Raw genomic sequence first — 20,564 nt, 5'->3', positions numbered from 1 at the left:
CAAGAAAGTGAAAGTCGCTCAGTCGTGTCCAACTCTTTGCAACCTCATGGACTGTACAGTCCATGGAATTCTCCAGGCCAGAATACTGGAGTGGGTAGCCTTTCCCTTCTCCAGGGGATCTTCCCAACCCAGGTCTCCCACATTGCAGGCGGATTCGTTTCCAGCTGAGCCACCAGGGAAGCCCAAGAATAGTGGAGTGGGTAGCCTGTCCATTCTCCAGCGGATCTTCCCGACCCAGGAATCGAACCGGGGTCTCCTGCATTGCAGGCGGATTCTTTACCAACTGAGCTATCAGGGAGGCCTCAACTCAGGAAAACCGGTTTGCAAATGCAAAATAACGGGGGCAGTGGGATTTGCTCAAGGCCACAGAGAAATTGACGGAAAACACAGTCGGGGGCGGGGGCTGGGAAGGCACGAATAACTCTATCTTTGGGTGCTCCCTTCCTCTCCAAGCCTCGAGCCCCACCGCGCGCCCCCCTAAGGCCCGCCCCTCCGTCCCGGTACCCAGCGCCGCACCCCAGCCCCCGGGCCCCTTTAACGGTGCGGCGGAAGGGGCGGCCGGGGGCGGGGGCGGTGCCCAATGCGCTGAGCGGAGCGTCACTTCCCGGCGGCTGGAGGCAGCGGCGAGTGTCGGAGGCGGGGGGCGGCCGGCGGGGGCGGGGCGGCCGGAGGCGGTGTTGGCAGCGGGCTGGGACCCACGCGGCGCCGCGGCCCACCTGGCCTGCAGCGCTCCCATCCCAGGCGGCGGCGGCACGATGCCCTTTGACTTAAGGAGGTGAGTGTGGCAACACCGGCGTGGGGCGTGCTCTGCGCGCGGCGGACCCCTCCCCCTGAAACGCGAAAGCAGCCCCCAACCCTGTGCATGCCTCCGCCGGCCCTCTGGGACTCCAGGCAGGCCCCCTGCCGCACACAAAGCCAGCCGGAGGCTCGGAGGGCCTTCTCGTGCAGCGGGAAGCGAGGCCATCCACCTCTCGGGCCCCTCCGCCCCTTCCTTCCTGGGGTCCCCCTCCCCAGTCTGCCCTGACACCTCGCAAAGCCGCATCCCCTTCCCCTCATCCTGGGCAACAGATTTCCTCCCTCCCCTAGGTGGGAGCGAAAGAGCTAAAAAGCCATCTCCTTCCTCCCCTCTACAGTGCCTCTCCTGAACCCCACCCCAGTGACAGGTGCGACCAGGGCACCTTGGGTGAGCCCCCAGGGGTCCAGAGGGGTCTGCAGCCCCCTTCCCCCAGGCAGCTGCTGGAGGGTTTCAGGTTTCCCTAGGCTCAGCCTCTCCCCGACTGGCTCCAGCTGGAGGCCTGTCCTCCTCCGGTGCTCTGGGTCTGGGGGCTCCATGGGGGAGGGGGAGGAGACCAGGGACTTGTGGGCAGGACTTTGCAGAGAGGGCCCAACCCAGTCTGGCCTTGGCTTTCTGCAGTCATCACAGTGAGCCCTTTGTGGGGTCCGGCCGCCACCTGGTCCACGTTGTGCTGGGCTAGGCCTTCTGGAAGCCTGACTGACAAGGGTCTCCACCAGACTTTCCCTTGAGGTCTGGAGCCCCAGGGGCTGCCCTGACCTGGGGCAACATTCTGTATGTATATACCAGGGAAAAAAATAGCAGGGTTTTAGTGGGTTAGAATTTAATGCGAGCTGAATTAGAATCCTGCCTCTGTCCCCTCCAGTGAGCAGGTTGGTATACTCTAGAAGTTGGGGCGACGGCTCTGGGTAGAGACCTCCCCTGAGCTGTTCAGCTGGATGACTTGGGCAAGTATCTGAGCCCTCTCAGTATCTCTGTCACCACCTGCAGATTGGGGCTAAAAATAAAGTCCCACCTGGGAGGGCTGAGAGCCTGAGAAGCGCTTAATTTAGAGCCTGGTGGGGTGTGGAGTTCAGAAGTGGGATGTTAGTGGACATCCCATGGCCTCTCCATGAGGCCATTTCCTCATCCACACACTAGGGATTCTGGTCCCTCCCTGCTGGTGTGAACGAAGCCAGGGTAAAGGGACAGCCTTCCTGGCAGAAAAGCCTGGCGGTGACCCCCAGGCGTGTGGGCGTATTGGGGTGTCAGCCTGAAGAGCACAGTGGCCTGGAAACTCTTGTACTGGCGGACGTGGAGCTTGGCCTGCTGTGGGCACCGTGGCCGTCTCACAGCCTGCCCCTTCCACGCAGCCCTGGGGCAGACACCAGGGTAGTTTTCACACAAGGAAAGGCTCCTCTGATGGAATTCAGGGGCAGACCTCATACCAACAGGTAACATTCAGGCCATGAGAGAGCTGTAGATGGCACTTCGATTCCTGGTTCCATAAAGTCTCCCCTTACCCAGGCTGATAATTCCTGTGCTCACCTCTGTCTTCTGTATGGTTCAGTAGGTTCTGGGGATTTTGACCTTATTGAAGAAGTCACTGCTTTGGGGCATACAGTTCACTCACTCTGCACCTAACCTCACATTTTAAGGGAAGGAAGTTGAGGGCTGAGGATCTTACCCTAGATTGAAGGGTGGGCCAGGGTCCTAGGTTGCACAGAATTCCTGACTTGGTGTCCCTTGAGTTGGAGATTGAGCGTGTCCAGGTGCCATGGGAGCCCCAGCTTAATGAGGTGTTTTAATCAATTTCCTTGAAAACTTGTGCTACTCCAGAACAGTGAGAATGTATTCAACACTTTCCATTCGCACCTTGGAGTATGTATGAGCCTAGTAACCTACATTTCTAAGATGTTTTCCTTCCAGGGCTCAGGTTCAAAGGAAGGGTCCGCCGTCCCATGCACTTCAGTGTTCATTGATAACCATTTACTGAGTGTCTCCTCTGTGCTCAGCTCTCCAACCGATGCCCCACTGCAGAGCTGGGTGACATGTGACTTGTTTGCCCAGGGCCAGGCAGTGGTGAGCTGATGGAGCTGGGATTCAAACAGGGGACTGTTGGCTCCAAAGCCTTGGAGCTTGGTCTGTTAGCCGTGGGTGAAAAGGGAAGACTTGGAGGGTCCCCAGCCCTGTCAGATCTCTTAAAAACCATGGGGAAGAGAGAAGGACATGGCAACCCACTCGCAGTATTCTTGCCTTGGAAATCACATGGTCAGGGGAGCCTGGTCGTCTACAGTCCGTGTGGTCGCGAAAGAATCGCTAAATGGTAACTACAGAGGATTCCCTCCACCAGCAATATGGGCTGCCCCAGCAACCCCGGAGACTCCCTGCAATTTTACATGGGTCTTTTTGTAGTCTCTAATACGTGTGTGCATAGGTGACATTTGAAAAGTTGTCTTGACACTTTCCACTTGATTCATCTCTTGTTCTGTAGTTTGTGTAAACCTATTGAGAGTGTAAAATCCAGCAACTGAATTGTGGTCACAACTGTATGAAAGTTTAAGAACATATATCAGTTTTGTTCTAGGTGTATAGTGGTACAATGTGTGCTCAACTTATTTTTAGTGAAATGTACATATTATAATTAAATAACCCTTAATACAAAAAAAAAAAAAGAAACCACAGGAGATGGAGAGGGACATATTCTGGTTGAATCCCCCCTGTCCCAGTTCAAGGCCAGGGAGAAAACCAGCCCTCCTGCCCATTTTGCTTTCCTTAATACAGAATAAAGTCAAGAAGGGGGAGAAAGGAATCTCTTGCCCTTTCTTATTAGCACTCCTTACTTTGTTAGTGCCTGTGGGACCTCCTTACCTCCTGTGTACTTTCCTGTCTGTGAAATGGGGATGAAAACAGTACCGATTGTTGAGAAGATTAACTGAGCCAGGTGTGTAAAGCATTTAGACACAGAGTAAGCACCCAGTAAATTTTGGCCACTCTTTTCGCTATTGGTGTTATTTCATCGAAGCACCTGTGTTGGCTAACACTATATAATTCACTTCATTATTTTGTGCTTATTTTCATCCTTCCTCCCATGAAAACATGAGCTCCCTCAGGCAAGGATTTTTATCTGTTTCTTTCATTATTGTAACCCAGTGCCTAGAAAAAATTGCCAGGGCCACCCTCGCCCTGAGGACATGTCTCTCAGAGTCTGTCAGGGAAGCCAGGTATAATTTGATAATGCCATTTCTTCCTTTACTGGGAACCTTTTCAGCTCTGGGTGGTTGCTTTCCCCCTCCCTTCCTTGAACATGTACTGGGGGTGGGGGAGTAGGCAGAGCGCAGAGGAGGGACCTTCAAAGATGCCCTGTGTTCGCCTTGCTCCCATTGCTTTGTTTCGTTAATCGCTGGGCCTTGAAGTGGTGGAACTGGCCTCGTGACCCAGTTCCGTGGGTGTTGGCCCTGCCGGGACCCAGTTCCGGCTGGCAGGGGCCAGAACACCTGCTGCCTCTGGCTTGGCCCGTGGTGGGGGGCAGGGGTGCAGTTCCCGTAGCCCAGGCCCAGAGGAGCGTGAGCAGGGCTTTCAGGCACGCAGAGGTGGCCAGCTCCCCCACAACGGCAGCCCCTGAGTTGAAACCCGAAGACCTGGGGTATGATGCTGCCCTGTCACTGACCGTCAGGCCCTGGGAGAGTTGACTTAACCTTCTCTGAGCCTCAGTTTCTTCATTTTCAGGAGATGACAACCTTCGTTGCTTTCCCCGGTAGGGTGGATGCAGGGGCACATGAGCTGTCCCTGCAGGGTATGGCCAGTTACATAGTTTGTGGGGCCCAGTGCAAAATGAAAATGCAGAACCCCTTGTTGGAAAAGCATTAAGCTTGTCAGGACAGTGACAGCAGAACGTTAAGCCAAGTCTGAACGCAGCCCTCTGAGCGTGGGGCCCTGCGTGACCGCACGGTTCCCAAGCCCATGATGCTGGCTCTGCTGCTGGCACCTTGGTTCAGCCTCCGTCGCCTCTCTCTCTCTCTCTCTCTCTTTCCGAGTGGTCGGTCATCTCCAAGAGACCCTAGATCTCCTCAGAGCCCCAGGGGGAGCTTTCTGAAGTTGACATGATTTTTTTCACATCCTGGTTTCAGCCTTCAAGTGGGGCCTGTAGCTCTGATCAAGGATGATTTCCTTAGCTCCCCAGGTGGCCTTGCCCGAGGGGGTCCCTGCAGCCCCCCTAACTCCCTACATCAGTGTCACCCTCCCCAGCCCCCACGGCGGGCTCGGAGCATGCAGTCAGCACTCGGCAGAGAGTAGCTTACCTGAGTGCCTGTATTTCTGCCCTGCCTCATCCGAGAAAGAACTTGGGTAAGCTGATGGAAACACATACTTTACAACAAGTTTAAAAAAATATAAATAGACTTAAAAATGAGGGCAAAAGGGAAATAAAGATCAGACCAGAGGAAAAATTTAGGTAAAAATCAAGCCAGTATTTTGTGTTTATTGAGCACTTACTAGTGCCTGACTCTTGTAAGAATTCTACCTGTGCTCATTTAATCCCTCAGTAACCCTGCAAGGCAGACACTGTTATCCCATTTTACAGACGAGCCAGTTGAGGTGCAGCAGACAGAGGTAAGGGACATGATTGATCAGCAGAAAGTACTGGGGGTTGGAATGCTGCTCTCTGCCCCAGAGCCCCGCTTGTATCCTGTAGGCTCATCTCTAAAGCTTTCCCCTTCCATTCACCAAGTTCACAGAGAACTGAATCCCCCTCTAATTGGATTCATTGGTTTTCTCATCTCTAATCCTTTCCCAGAAGTGCTCATCAAGAAGCTTAAAGTCACCAACCTTTGTTTTTTTTAACTAGCCTCATGTGGTCTGACACCTGATTCTAAAATTGTCTTTAAAGACCACCCCCCCCCCAACCCCGCACTATGGTCTGACAGTAATTTAGAGCAGTGGTCCCCACCCTTTTCGGCACTGGAGACTGGTTTCATGGAAGACAGTTTTTCCACAGACGGGCAGGGAGGTGGGGAAGAATGGTTTCAAGATGATTCAAGCGCATTACGTTTAGGGTTCACGCTCCTATGGGAAACTAATACTGCCGCTGATCTGACGGGAGTTGGAGCTCAGGACCTAAGGCAAGGGATGGGGAGCCACTGTAAATACAGATGAAGCTAGCCCGCTGCTCACCTCTTGCCGTGTGGGCCCAGTTCCTAACGGGCCACAGACCGGTATTGGTCTGTGGCCCAGGGATTGAGGATCCTTGACTTAGAGCCTCTCACTCTGGAGGGTCCAGGTTTTCCTGCTCCAGCCCCTGGGACTCTAGAGTGTAGGGCCTGCGTTTACGTGCTCATCCAGACATGGAAGGAGGTAGAAAATCTCTCTTCCTGAGGCAGTTTGGATTCCTGACCTCAATACTGTAGTATCTTTAGCCAGCTGTGGATGCATTAAGTTCTGTTTCCCATCTGGTAATCTGTTCATTTTTTTTTTTTATGTTGGAACTGCTCCTGGGCAGCAGTGGAGAGGCAGGCAGGGTGTGAGAAGGGTGTTTGGGGTGAGACTTACCCACTCCCCTTGTATCAGTAACCTTCAGCTCTGGTGGAATGTTAAGAATCACTGGAGGAGTTTTAAAAATCCCCAAACTCAGGTGGCTCTCCAGACCCAGTACGCCTCAGTACCCCAGGACCTGAGGGTGGGAGGCTGAGGCATCAGTATTTTATAAAGGCCCCCGTGTGATCCCAGTGCACAGCTAAGACTGAGAAGATTCCTGTACATCAGGAGAACCATATTTAGCAGGCTGAGAGCACAGGGAAGGCCAGATGCTGGATGGGTCCCTGCAGGGGAAGTTGGGGAGCGGAGTATGGTCCTGCTGGTCAACCCTGCAAGCCCATTCCCTCCTCTGGGTTGGTTCTTCACTAGTAAAGCTGTCAATAAGGCGGGTCAGTGGCGGGTGGGTGGGGGGGTTACCTTTCTAGTGATATCCTTACTCTTCAAACTGTGGTCCCACATTAACTTCAGCATCACCTGGGAGCTAGCTGGAAAGGCAGAATCACAGGGCCCACCCTGAATCTGCATCTGAATCTGTAGTTTACCAGTGTTCCCAGGTGCTTTGGATGTACAGTAAGGTTGACTTACTCAGCATCTCCTGGTCTGTGCTCCTCCAAATGGGTTCCCTCCTGGGAGATCCATAGCATGTGCGTAGCTTACTAAAGACTCTGAGAAGTCCTGCCTGAAAGGAACCCGAGTCACTTGGTTCAGTCCAGCTTTTGCCAAATGTACTATGTAAGCCACCATGTGGTTCATAGGGCGGCCACTATCATTTCTCAGAATATTGTTTGGGAAACACAGCTCTAATTGATCCTTTAAGGAAGTGGTAATTAGCCTAATTGTCTGTTGTCAGCTTTAACATTCAGGTCTGTTAACTTAATTACATTGGTCTGTGCAGGAAAAGTAGGGCTTCCCTGGTAGCTCAGTGGTAAAGAAGAATCCACCTGCCAACGCAGGAGGCCCAGGTTCTATCCCTGGGTTGGGAGGATCCCCTGGAGAAGGAAATGGCAACCCACTCCAGTATTCTTGCCTGGGAAATCCCATGGACAGAGGAGCCTGGCGGGTTACGGTCCATGGGGTCGCAAAGAGTCAGACACGACTTAGCGATTAGACAACAGCGTGCGGGAAAAGTACCGGACAGGGAAAAAAGCCTGCCAACGCTACCATGTGTTCGTTTTTAAGAGAGGCAGGGGGAACTCAGGGTTCCCTGTGCCATCAAGAGCTAGGGGAATATGTAAGGTGCTTTACAAATCTCTCCACTCTCTGACTGGGCATTATTCCTATTTTACATCCAGGGAAATTGACCCACAGAGATGCTGGGTCACACAGATGGTACTTCAAAGGGGCCCCAGGGGACCAGCTCAGCTCAGACACCTGGAAGCATAATCCTTTCCTTGAACGCTGCCTCTTGGAACCTTCCGGGCAGCACAGCTGGACAGGAAGCAAGATCCGTTTGAAATGGACTGAATGTTCTATTTATTCAAAAGGTGGAAACCCTGTTTGAGATGAGCGGCCTGGCTGTTACCAAACTTCAGTCACAGGTCCCTGAACATCAGGTGCCGGCAATACTTTTCTCTTGCATTTTGGTCTGAGGCTTGAATTTCTCAGGAGGAAAGGAGGCAATCCTTATCTTACTAGTGATGCCTGACAGTTCCTCAGCTACTGGTGTGTTGTGCTCTGTGCTGGGCATGTTATTGAACTGGAAAATCACACTGGTCCCATGAGATAGATACGATTATAGTCATTTATTTTTATGTGCTTTATCTTTTTAATTAACATGCAGTAAAAGTGGCCTTTTTGGGTGTACTCTTCTATGGACTTCATGTCATGTGACTGCCCCACAATCTGGATATAGAACAGTTTCATCCCCCCAAGAAACTCTACTGCTATCACTTTATTAATTAAATTTTTTTAAATTGTGGTCAGAACACTCTAAAATGAGATCCACCCTCTTAACAGCTTTTTAAGTGCATCATCCAGTATTGTTAATGATGTGTGCAGTGTGGTAGAGCAGATCTCTGGAACTTATTATTTGTCTTGCATAACTGAAACTTTATACCTGTTGAATAGCAACTTCCCATTTCCTTCTCCTCCTCCAGCCCCTGGCAACCACTGTTCTACTCTTTGCTGCTGTATGTTTAACTATTTTAGATGCCTCCTATAAGCGGACATAGTAGTTGGGTCTTCTGTGACTGTGACTAACCGCTTCCCTGGTGGCTCAGATGGTAAAGAATCTGCCTGCAATGTGCGAGACCTGGGTTCGATCCCTGGGTTGGGAAGATCTCTTGGAGGAGGGCATGGCAACCGGTCCAGTATTCTTTCCTGGAGAGTCCCATGGATAGAACAGCCTGGCGGGCTACAGTCCATGGGGTTGCAAAGAATTGGACACGGCTCAGCAACTAACACACTTTCTGTGACTGGCTTGTTTTAGTTCACCAGGTTCATCCATGTTGTCACACATGGCAGAGTTTTCCCTTTTTGAAGGCTGAGTAACATCCCATTGTGGTATACACCACATTCTCCTTATCCATTCATCCGGCCATTATTTCCACATTTTGGCTGTTGTGAATAATGCTGCAGTGAACATGGGGGTGTATATATCTCTTTAAGATCCTGATTTCAATTATTTTGGATAAATACCCTGATTACTGGTTTGGTATTTCTATTTTTAATTTTTTGAGGACCCTCCTTACTGTTCTCCATAGTGGCTTCTCTGACATTTCCACCAACAATATACAAGAGTTCCAGTTTCTCCACATTGTCCCCAACACTTGTTATCTTTTATTTATTTAGGTGATGGCCATCCTGACAAAGTGTGAGGTGGTATCTCACTGTGGTTTTGATTTGCGTTTCCCTAATTATTAGTGATGTTGAGGATCTTTCCATATACCTGTTGGCCATTTGTGTGTCTTATATGGAGAAGTGTCTATTCAGGTCCTCTGCCCAGTTTTAATCAGGTTATTTGGTTGTGGGGTTGTTGTTGTGTGTTTTGCGTGTGTGTAATTTGCTATGGAGTTGAAGGAATTTCTTATGTATTTTGGATGTTAACCACTTTTCAGATACATAGTTCACAAATATTTTCTCCCAGTGAAAAAGGTGCCCTTTCACTCTGCTGATTGTTTCCTTTATTAATTTAATTTTGAAACAGGAAGCCAAGATTCAGAGCTGGGAAGTGACTGGCCCAGGTACACAGCTGAGGAAGTACAGGACTAGGACTTGAACTTGGGGTCTATGAGTCCCATGGATCTATAGTCCCATGTGCTATCCTGCCTCGCTGGTACCCAGACATTGTTGATTTTGGGGACTCCCCACCAGCTTTGCACTATCCTTTTCTCTCTTGCTTTCACTCCAGGAGCCACTGTGACATAGTAGAATTTTACTAAAATGTCCCTTCACTACTTTGGAAGGAACCTGGTGATCCTTGACTTGTTTGGATGTTTTGCTGGGTCCAAGGGTACCTTTATGATGTGGAGCAGGTGTCTTCAGGGGCAAGGGCTAGGTTGTGGGCCCCCTTTAGGAATGTCTTTCTTCCCTACGAATCCCTCGAGGGCTGCCTTCGGAGTGCCTCCCTTGGGAACAGACCCTCACAGCCCATTTGGCAGATCCCCCTGGATACGAAGCCCTTCCCCATGTTCACTAGGCTCCGGGCCCTGAACAAGACACTTGACTCTGTGAGCCTCCCTTTTCCTCATCTGCGTGTTGGGGTGCTCACGCTTTCCCAGCAAGGCTTCTATGAGGATGAGATGAACTCGTGTGGATTGCAGGACAAGTATGCTTAGAAAACAAGGTGTGTCTCTCTCTTCCTGGCCTTGCCTGGCAGCCCTGTCCCTGTGCTCCACCCTGAGCCCTGGTGGACCCACGCAGAGGGGCATCTGATGGGTGGACATGGTAGAACCGGGACTCCTGCAGTTTGCAGGGCAGAGATGTGCTCTGGTGGGAAGACCTGGGGTGTTCAGCTGGGCTCCTTCTCTAAGTGGCACTCACATGGTGACCCCAGATACCGAGACATTAATCTCTAGTGGGAGACAAAGCGGTCACAGGGTCACACATGCAGATGCCCCCAGGATCCCAGAAGGTACCATGAGGTGTGGGGGGCAGTTGGATGCAGAGAGCTGGAGCCCGTCAGAGACACGGGGTTGGGGGTGGGGGCAGCTGGGTGCAGGGGCTGGAGCCCATCAGAGACACGGGGTTGGGGGGAGGCAGCCGGGTACAGGGGCTGGAGCCCGTCAGAGACACAGGGTCGGGGGGAGGCAGCTGGGTGCAGGGGCTGGAGCCCGTCAGAGAGTGACGCTCCATTGGGAAGGGGCAGCTCCCTGTGGCTTGTTGCCCTCCAGATCACTTCCTATTTCAGGAAATGATGAAAATCTCATAAATTGTGTGAAAACGATTAGTAAGTGCTTTCAATTTTATTTTTGTTGAACATTCAGTTCAGTTCAATTATGCTGGGCCAAACCAAAGCCTTCTGAGGTCTGACGACGGCCTGTGGCTGGCAGCGGGTGGGCTGTGTGTCACACATACCAGGGAGCCAGCACACGCTTGCCTGGTGGACAGGACTTGGGGTGGAGCCCCTGGACTCAGGAGGGGGTCTGGTGGGTCTGGACTTGGAGCCGGAAGCAGAGGAGTGAGGGGCCCTCAGATTTGGGCAGAGACGTCTAAGGGCGCGATTCCTCCTGGCCTGGGGCTTTCCTCCCATGGATGGTGCTGGGGGTGCACGGCCAGCTCTGCCACCAGACCTGACTTTCCTCTCAGCAGTCCCGGGCTGCCCAAAGCTCAGTGGGAGTGGCACCCCCTTCTCTCAATCCCTGAATGCCTTCAGCCCTCGGGGTCTCTCTCAGGCGCTTCCCAGCACTGTGCGATGCCCACAGTGCCCACGATGGTCCCTGCTTATCTGGTGCCAGGTTGGTTCAGGTCACCCTCAGGTCAGCTTGGAACCCAGGGCCATTCCCATTTGCCTGATGAGCATGCTGGGCACAGAGGGGACAGGACTTGGCCAAAATCACATGGCTGCGAGCAAGTGGAGCACTCTGTGATGCCAGAGCTGGTTTTCCTACCCAACTTGCATGCCCCAGAGGGGAGTGTTATCACCTTGGTTTTGGCGGGGGGTGGGGGTGGGGGCTGCTCCACGGAAGCTCCCGATTTCAGCTGCTGTCTACTCAGCTGTGTTTAGTTTGTTGCTGTGGAAGCTGTGTTGGCGGAGGGGGCTCCGGGTTGCCTGAGAGGAGGCTGGGCCTCAGAGACCGTTTCCAGTATTCAAATGTCTGCATCTGGGGGCAGGGGATTAGCTGAAACCCTGCTGGGGGGAGTGGTGCAGCCCTTCCTGTGGGGACAGGTGGGGCTGCCCAGCCCGCCCTTGCTCTAGCGGGCCTGTGGAGCCCCAGTCAACAGGCCAGGACTGGGCTGGGGTGGTGGAGACATTTGTCTGTTGAACATGTTTCTTGAGGGCCTGCTGTGTGCCAGGCACTGTGCTCAGAGCTGGGGATATAGAGCTGAGCCAGCCAGACAACTCCTGCCCCCCAGCCTCATGGGACATGTGTTTTGTTGGGCTTCTCTGGTGGCTCAGAAAGTAAAGAATCTGCCTGCAATGCAGGAGACCTGGGTTCGATCCCTGGGTCGGGAAGTTCCCCTGGAGAACGGAATGGCGCTTCTCTGTCTTTTTTTAATTAAAGACACTTTTACATTTTAGAATAGATTAGAGTTACAGGAGAGTTGTGGAGGTGGTACAGACCCGCGCCAGCATTCCCCATGGTTCACACATTTGTCCCAACTAGGAAACTGACATTGGCGTGTTATTATTAACTAAACTCCAGACTTTATTTGGATTTTACCTCTTTTCCACTAATGTCCTTTTTTTTGAAGGGGGGACAGGCTTTTTATTTCAAAAAGATAATCAATTTTCAGTATCCAAACAGTTACACTATTGGTTTTCCTTTCTCCCAGCTGGCTCCCAAAGAGACCACACCAAAGGGGAAGGTACACACTCAACAGACCTTACTGGAACCTCAGCAGAGAGGGGAGACTGGGTAGGAAAGAAACGTTTTAAAAGATCGGTACCCTGCCAGCCCACAGGCCATAATTTTCACAGCCAGGTGGGGTAACCAGTGCACTCCAACCTGGAAGAAGCAAAGTTTCAACACAGTATAAAATTTTAAAACAGCTCTGCTCTGCCAGTGTCCAGTTATTGCTCCAGGATCTCACGCAAGAGCCAACATTGCATTCAGTGGTCACGTCTCCCCCCAGCTCTGCCTGGGGACAGTTCCTCAGTCTTTCTCATTCTTCATGACCTTGACAGTCTTGAAGAAGACTGTCCAGGTGTCCTGCGGAATGTCCCCCACTCTGGGTTTGTCGGATGTTTTCTCAGGATTAGGCTGGGTAGAGGGTGGAGCACATCCTGTCAGGGTTACGTGACACCCGCATGACGTCACACTGGCATTGACCTTCAGCTCGATCTGACGGCGTTTGCCGGGCTGCCCCGTAACAGTCCTTATTGATCAGCAGTCTTTCCCCTCCCCTTCACTGTCAAGTGGCCCTCCCACAGGGAAGCAGACCACCAGTTTCTGGAACCCCTTGTGGAGTTTCACGGGCTCACCGTCAGCAGCGCCTCTTTCCGCTCCGCTGTGCAGGACGTGCTGAAGCAGACACTTGTGTCACTTCCGAGTGGGTCGGAGGTGTCTCACCATGGGGTGGTCTGAACCACCCCCCTGCCGCTTCACTTCTTTCCATTACACCCCGTGCCCTTTGAAAGAAGAGCCGGTAGTGAGTCCTGGAGGAGCCACAAGAGGAACTTTGAAAGGACTAGGCATGTTTCATCTAGCTCAGAGAGGTGCTTGAAAGACTCGTCACTCATCCCTCAGTCTTTCAGGCCCCTCCGTAGACAGAGTGGTGGGCCTGGCCCCAGCTAACTCCTGTGGCTCCGGGAGGTTGGCCTAGATGAGGCACATCTCCCCACTCATCTCTGCGAGCTGAAATCTCACCCACCCTCCTGGGCAGCCTTGAGCACCGCCTCCTCCGAGAGCCCTCCCTGACCAAGCCCTCCTGGACCACCCCCTCCTGTGGCCATGCCTCTCAGGGCCAGCCGCCTCCCTTGCTCCATTCCCGCCTGCTTGCGGGGCTCCAGGCCATGGCATTGCCACTCATGCCACCTCCTACAGGACCCTGCCCAGGGACTGACACATAGTCGAGGCATGGCAGTCCCTGGGGGATGTGCTTAGCAGGGGCTGCATGGCATTGTGGCAAAGTAATGACCTTGTGACTCTCTGACAGCCCTGGATTCAGGTCTCAGCTTCACGGCTTCCCAAATGTGTGACTTTGGGCAAGAAGCCCCCTGGGTCTCCACTGCCTCACTGAGACATAATAAGCCCGCTACTCAGTAGCGCCTGGCTCCCCGTGCTGACATGAGGACTAACTGAGCTCATCTCCGTGAAACCCTCGGGACTGTGCCTGGCATCTGTTAGGTGCTCAGTGATATCAGGCTGGTATAGAAGATTCCAGGTCGGCAAGAAACTGGACTAGAGATGCCCCCTTTGTGTTAACCTCAGTCAGCTAATTCTCATGAACAGACTAAAAATCTCAGTGATTTAATGCACCAGATGTTCATTTCTCTTGCAAAGTCCCGAGGCGGTGGGGCCTCTGCCCCACATAGTACCCAGAGCCTCAGGTGTCTACCATCTTGTGGTTCTTTCTCAAAAGTGTATTGGATCCTCTCTGAAGCCTGGCAGTGTGGGGAGAGAAAGGAAGGCTGTGGTGGGCCTCATGGAAGGTCTGGATGTGGCACTATCACTTCTGCCTTGACCTGGGGACCTGGCCTCACTCAGCTCCAGAAGGGGTCAGGAGATCTGATTGGGCTGTGGGCCCCAAAAGAAGAAAAAAAAGGACAGTACTTGATACATATGTCACTAGCAGAGGTAGGAACTTGGTCAGTATTTTCAATCTCTCACCGTCCTGGGACCATTTCCCTACTCTGGGGGTGTGTTCCTAAACAGCATATGTTATATATTCAGTAACTTTTATTGAAACTACTCAGCTTCCCAGGTGGCGCTAATGTAAAGAACCCACCTGACAATTCAGGATACATAAAAGGTGCGGGTTCAGTCCCTGGGTGGGGAAGATCCCCTGGAGGAGGGCAGGGCAGCCCACTCCAGTGTTCTTGCCTGGAGAATCCCATGGACAGAGGAACTGATGGGCTGTGGTCCTTAGGGTCGCAGAGAATTGGATATTACTGAAGCGACTTAGCATGTCAGCACTGGGTTTTTTGATGTAACATGTTTATTTATAAAAGATAACTTTATAACATCTTTGAAAATGGACAAACAGTATCACCTACCACAAATAGATACAGATAAATAATTGCAAGTTTATTCCTTTCTATCCAGCTGGTGCCTGCTACAGTGGCTGGGTCTGTTTAAAAAGGGGATGTTAGCAAGAGCTAGAGAAACAAGCAGGTGACAGCCAGATAGCTCTGCTTCAAGAGGTTCTCTTTGATGTTCTCTGTACCCTCAAGGGCGCTGAACAGGGAATGGCCTTCTCACTGTGAAGTCTGATGCCATTTAAGCACCAGGTCCCTGCATGGCCTGAAATCACCACGGGTCACTCTGGTAGCTTAGGTGCCGCTGTTTGGGAAATGCCGGCTTAGGGGGCAGAAAGCCCACAAGTGGGCAGTTTATCCAAAACTTGGTGCAGAGAGAGGTGGATGAAGTCACCCTTTCACTTCATAACACTCATCCCTTTATAGTTTTCACCGTGACTCAAACTGTTAACTAATGGTGTCACTTAACCAATAGGGAAACTGAGGCCCAGGGCAGAGCATGACCCCTGGCTCCTGCAGGACTCACGGCCCCTCTTCTGTCCCTGGTTGCTGACTTTGGTCAGGGAAGGCTTCTTGCCATAGGTGTGACCATGCTGGGCAGGGCTTATGTGTCTTCATGATGCTCTCCCGCCTCCCTGCCCTGCTTACCCATTGCCGGCCTGGGACACGTGACTGTGCGTGCGCAGGAATGCCTGTCTCCCACACGTGCTTCAAGGAGTCGGGAAATCAGGAGATGACCCTAGGCATGCTTGGAAACTTGTCACACACTCACTGGCGTAGGAAGTGACACGAGATTTGTGTGTGCACTGCTACAGTGGGTGCTGTCCTTGGGGACTGCCTGCCTGCCTGCTCTTGAGGGGAGGGCTCCCTGTGTGTCCTGCCATGTCTTACTGAAGTTGTTTTATGCCCTTGACTTGGGGATACTCCCCAAGTGGTTTGTTCGGCTTCCTCTCCTGCTCCTGACTCCCCTTTTCCTATGTTCCCCCCACTCCCTTGTTATGCCAGCGCCAAGCCCACCCATTGAAAACAGACATTGTGCCCTGGATCTCCCAGCAACATGACCAGAAGTATTGTTACTCTCTCCCTCTGAGGAGATCGAGGCCCAGGAAGCAGGGTTCATTCATTCATCCATTCATGCACTCACTCAAAGGTTAATTGAGGAGGATTCCAGGGACAATGAGACTGACGTTGTCTTTACCATCATGGCATTTCCAGGGTAGTGGGAAAAGTAAGCAGAATGACAGAGAACAAATAATTGCACAAATTATGGTGAGTACTGAGTGCTGTGGTGGGGACTGAAAAGGAAGGAAGAGGAGGCAGGGCGATAACAAGTTTGTGGAGGAGGAGCTCACTGGATAGCTTGGTTGCCCAGTGCCTTTCCTCCAAAAAGATCTCTCTCCAATTGGTATCGACCCCTGTCCCTTCCCTGCCTATATCTTTGATCACACCTGGACATGTCCATCAGCTCACTTAGCACAATTGCAGTGATCCGTGTGTGCCATTTGTCACCGGACATCTGTCTGTCTTGGTGTCACCTGACATCGGTCTGTCTTTAAACAGACCCAGCCACTGTCTTTGACAGAGCCCAGACCTCTCTGTCATCCCTGGATCCTGGTACTGAGCCTGGGGTCTGCACACAGTGGGTGCTCAGAAGATGGTTGTTAAATGAAAGAAAGAAAGGAGGTCTAGTTAAGCTGGAATCAGATCCTTAATCTGTGGGAGGTGGGGCCCATGCTCCACAAACTTCACATCTCCCACCGCTCAGAACCCAAAACAGATGAGACTCCCCAAGACCTGGCAGAGGGGTCCAGGTCCCCTGGAATTGGGTGCTTCATTGCCATATCTAAGAGTCTGAGCGCATCAGAAAGGATTTATTTCTCTAGCAGTGGTAATGGGAAATGTTCTACTGTTAACATTACCGTAATGGGTAATGGTAACAGGAAATGAAGGTGTCCTGAGGAATTGGGAAACCCCTCATTACTCAGGGCCGCCCATAGTGGGAGTGGGTGGCTAGCTGCCCATCCTAACGGGAGGCTCCCAGGGTCCCCTCATCCCCACTAGCTCCACTTGGCTTGAAATGACCCGTGAGCCCCTGGAATCTGAGGTGGGGAAGCTGGGAGGGGGCAGACACCTGACATTCTACACTCACCCCAGCCAGGGGCCTCAGCCTAATTGTTTCCCATTTTGAGAAAACAGAGGCTCAGAGAGGTTGAGGGCCTGGCCCAGAGTCACAGTTAGCAAAGTAACAGCCAGTCCCTAATGTCAAGACTTTCCAACCCCAGAAAACGAAACTTTCTGTTAGATCACCTGACTGTGGGCATTCAAAATGCCCATTTTTCAGTTTCAGTCCAGTAATTCTGTTCTCTCTAGATGTGGCAGGTTTTCCTAATCACCAGGGTGTTGTCCCTCCCCCGCTCCCAAGTCCAGTCCTTATAGATCTGGAGGTCTGCATCTTTCAAAGTGGCCTCAGTGATTCTCAAGGTAAGCTGGGAAACCTGAGGAAGGGTCCCTGTTATTATTCAAGTGTAATTCTGAGACTGAGTTCCACAAGTCTTAACTAACTTAATAACGATCATCACAGAAGCGTCACTTGGGGCTTCAGAGTTTAGAAAGCCTTTGGAAGATGTGTGTGGTCTGGGGATGATCGTTTTTCTCTGCAGATGTGGAAACAGAGGTTCAGAAGGGCTACGGGAATGCAGCTTTTCTGCACTTGGATCCTGTACCTTTTCTACTTTTCGTAGGAGGTGTTTGCATCCTGGTGAGTGTTAGGTCCCAAGATCCTGCATAATGACACGTGGGTTTTGACCCACTTTTGTCCCCGGTGCAGAGAACTAGTCCTGACCTGTCCTCTGCAGGCAGATGTTTCTGGAAGGAGGGAAGAGAGAAGCCACAGGTGCTGGACAATTGGAAGGGATGGTGGTAGAAGTAAACATTTACTGAGCACCTCCTGGGCATCCAGCACAGTGCTACGTACTGTGCTGTGAGTCTATCACTGTATTCAGTTCTCACAACAAACCCAAAAGTGGGGGCTTTTACCTCCCCATTTTACAGATGAGAAGACTGATGGGTGTTCAGGTTCCAGGCTGATTAGACTCCAAACAATGGAGCCCGGGAGGGCTGGGAGATGGGTGGAGCCAACCCCTTCCTTTTAGAGCCGAGGGCCCCGCCCTCAAGCCCTTCAAGCCAGGTGGCCAGGCTGGTTCCCCTCTCAGACCTGCCGACTTTCCCCAACTTGGCTTCGGTTGGCTGAGCTTCGAAACTAGGGCATTCTCAAAGCCAGGTGGTTTGTCAGAGCTGAGTTAACCCTGAGTCAAAGGAGGAATGAGAGGGTTCACTCACCTCCTCCCTGCCCCACCCCACCCGGCCCTTCCTGGGTCAGGCCCCTCACCGTGGGGCCGCATAGACGTCACCCGGCTTGGACCTCTGCCTGCCCCACACCCCCTGGAGCGTGAAGAGTCAGCTGACCAGGACTCAGCTTGTTCTTGAACCACTGTTGGGAGGTGCTAGACAGACTTGGTTCAGCTGGGCTTTGAAGACTGGTACACCTGGGTCCCGATCCTGATGCTTCTGCTCACTCGCTGTGTGTCCTTGGGCAGCTCACTTCACCTCTCTGAGTCTACTTTCTGGGCATGTGCACCCTGACCTCACAGGATTACCAATCCGAGTTGAGAGTGCCTCCCACAGCTACTGGCTCATTGTGGGGTCTAATGCACTGACAGGACCCTCTTCTTTCCCCATTTATGAAACCTCTGTCATACTTGATCAAAAGCAGAGATTGTAAACTGGCAGCATTGAGGGTCGAATTCTGCCCAATCACAGATGCGATTATTTGGTTCTCCCATCTAAAACAATCTTTTAAGTTAGATGCCAGCATTTCAAATAAGGAGATTTCACATAAACATCTGGGTTTCCAGTGCCTCTAGAATAATGGGGCTCCAGGTTTCACTGGCCAAAAGGAAACTGCCAAAGAATCAGAATCGGGTATATTTCATCATTTGGGAGGTGGCAGTATTGTATTTCTCGTGCCTCTACTTTGAGCCCAATGCTTAAAGGTTCTGTTAGGACCACTCTACAGGGAAGGAGTAGACTCAGAAATGACTTTTAATCTTCCAAGCGTCTTTAATCTTCCAAGACGCTGTTGCAGTCTGCTCACATGCCATGTGTCATGGGTAAGCCGACAGGACTTGGTTCCTGTTGGCCAGCGTCTCTAACCCAGACCACCTCCTCACAGGATCTTTCTGTAGGCCTCCTGCCCACAGTGGACGCGGGGAACCCGGTCAGGAAGGTCTCCCTTTGGAAGGAGCCAGTGGACACCAGGGTTGGGAGCTTCATCTCCGAGTCTCCCACCAGGCTGTCAATGGCTTGCTCTTGCCTTGGTCACAGCTAGGTCCCCAGGGCCGAGGACAGTGATGGGCACGCTGAAAAAGATGTATCGAATTGCAGTCTCTCTGGCAGTGAACCGCAGCCCCGCTCCTTGCAGAGCTGGTTTGCCAGCACCTTACCCACGTCATCAGCAGGGTTGGTGATGGTACCTTTGTCCCGGGGGGCAGTGGAACTGCAGTGAGGTAACTTGGTAAATCGCTCAGTACGGCAGCACCTACTGTGTTAAGTGCCCAGCACACGTGGCTGCAACGATTATTTAGTTGGCACAGATATTTCTGTGCTTGAACCTTGATACAGGCCACCACTTGGCACTCTGTCCCTGTAGGTAGTGGTGTTACAACTTTGGGATCTGCCTAAGCATGCTGGTCGTAACAGCCTGGAGAAGGGGGCACGTGGCCTTGACTGGGGTGAAGATCCCTGGGGAGAGCCAGCGGTTTGTCGGCTGGTGTCACTTCCTAGCATGGAGATGTGCGGACATGGTGTCCACCCTCCCACAGGCTGAACCGGTTGGCCGAGTGCTGTTGTTGCCTGAAGATATTGCACAGAAGACACGATGAGTAGGAATGTGCCCCGGGCCCAGCAGGCCCCATGACATGTGAGTGGCCCCTGGGTCTGCTCCTGCCCCAGCTGGAAGCAGCTAGAGGAGTCCAGCTGCAGCCCCCACGGCAGTCCGTGCTGGTCTTTAGAGTCCCTTTCTAGCCCCAAGGGCTCCAGAAGTGAAAGGGCTGGTCAGGCGGCCCAGAGCACCTTCCTCAGTGGGACCTTGTGCTCAATACCTCTTGGCTGTTTTCAGCTCACATACCCTGATCACCCACCATGGCTCTATGGGGAAGGAGTCATCCCTTTCACAGATGGGAAGGTTGAGGCCCAGGGAGTCACAGTCTGCACAGTCAGCTGGGGGCAGTTTGCTGGTTCAAATGCAGATTTCCACTGAGACATTGTGGTGTGGGGAAGCAGGGCCCCAGCCTCTGTATTTTTAGGAAGCCTCTCTGGGACGTTGTAACAAGCAGGAGAGGAGGGGAACCCCAAGCAAACACTCGGCTTGAGCTCTGGCCCTGCTGTTTGCTCAGTCAGCCAAATCATTGATTTCTGCAGGCTGCCTCAGTCTCCTCCACTGTGTGAGGTGAGGAGAGTAAGGGGTACTTACCGGACAGGATGGTTGTGAAAATTCCGTAAGTGGTCTGTCTAAGCCTGTTCAACAGTTAGTCCTCTAACATTCTTAGGATTCAGGGAGTATTGATTTGTTGCTATTATTCCAAATGCGATTTCTTACAAAAAGCAATTGAAAAAAGAGAAAAGATACCTGTGCGTCACTTACGGCAGTGTCTTCTCTTCTCCCTTAAGTAGGAATCTCAGGATGCTGGGGTCAGGGTGGCTGTACCCCACTTTAGTTATTTATTTATGTATTTGGTGCTGAAACCCAGGAATGTCCGCTGCTCTTTAGAGATGAAACTACTGAGGGGCAGGTTGAATTCGGACCTCCCATGGGGCGGGGTGGGCGTGACCAGTGGCTCCTGGTGGGCTGGGATGGTCACACCCCGACCCGCAACCCGGGGTGGTGTTTCTCAGAATCCTAGG

The 20,564-nt window shown here is 52.2% G+C and overlaps 1 protein-coding gene across 1 annotated transcript in view; it reads left to right on the top strand.

Annotated features, from left to right (window-relative positions):
* Positions 1-663: 663 nt before the first annotated feature.
* The window catches only part of ERGIC1 (endoplasmic reticulum-golgi intermediate compartment 1), a 110,967-nt gene continuing 91,066 nt past the window's right edge, over positions 664-20,564 (top strand). The window contains exon 1 of the mRNA XM_081520520.1: positions 664-775. Within this exon, the coding sequence (XP_081376646.1) occupies positions 756-775 (20 nt within the window). The 5' untranslated portion in view covers positions 664-755. The remainder of the gene's footprint in view (positions 776-20,564) is intronic.

The sequence above is a fragment of the Giraffa tippelskirchi genome, chromosome 8, assembly GCF_054371585.1.
Source record: "Giraffa tippelskirchi isolate mGirTip1 chromosome 8, T2T-mGirTip1v1.2.pri, whole genome shotgun sequence".
Lineage (NCBI taxonomy): Eukaryota > Metazoa > Chordata > Mammalia > Artiodactyla > Giraffidae > Giraffa > Giraffa tippelskirchi.
The sequence above is the reverse complement of the archived record's forward strand: the minus strand, read 5'-3'. Positions and strand labels throughout refer to the sequence as shown.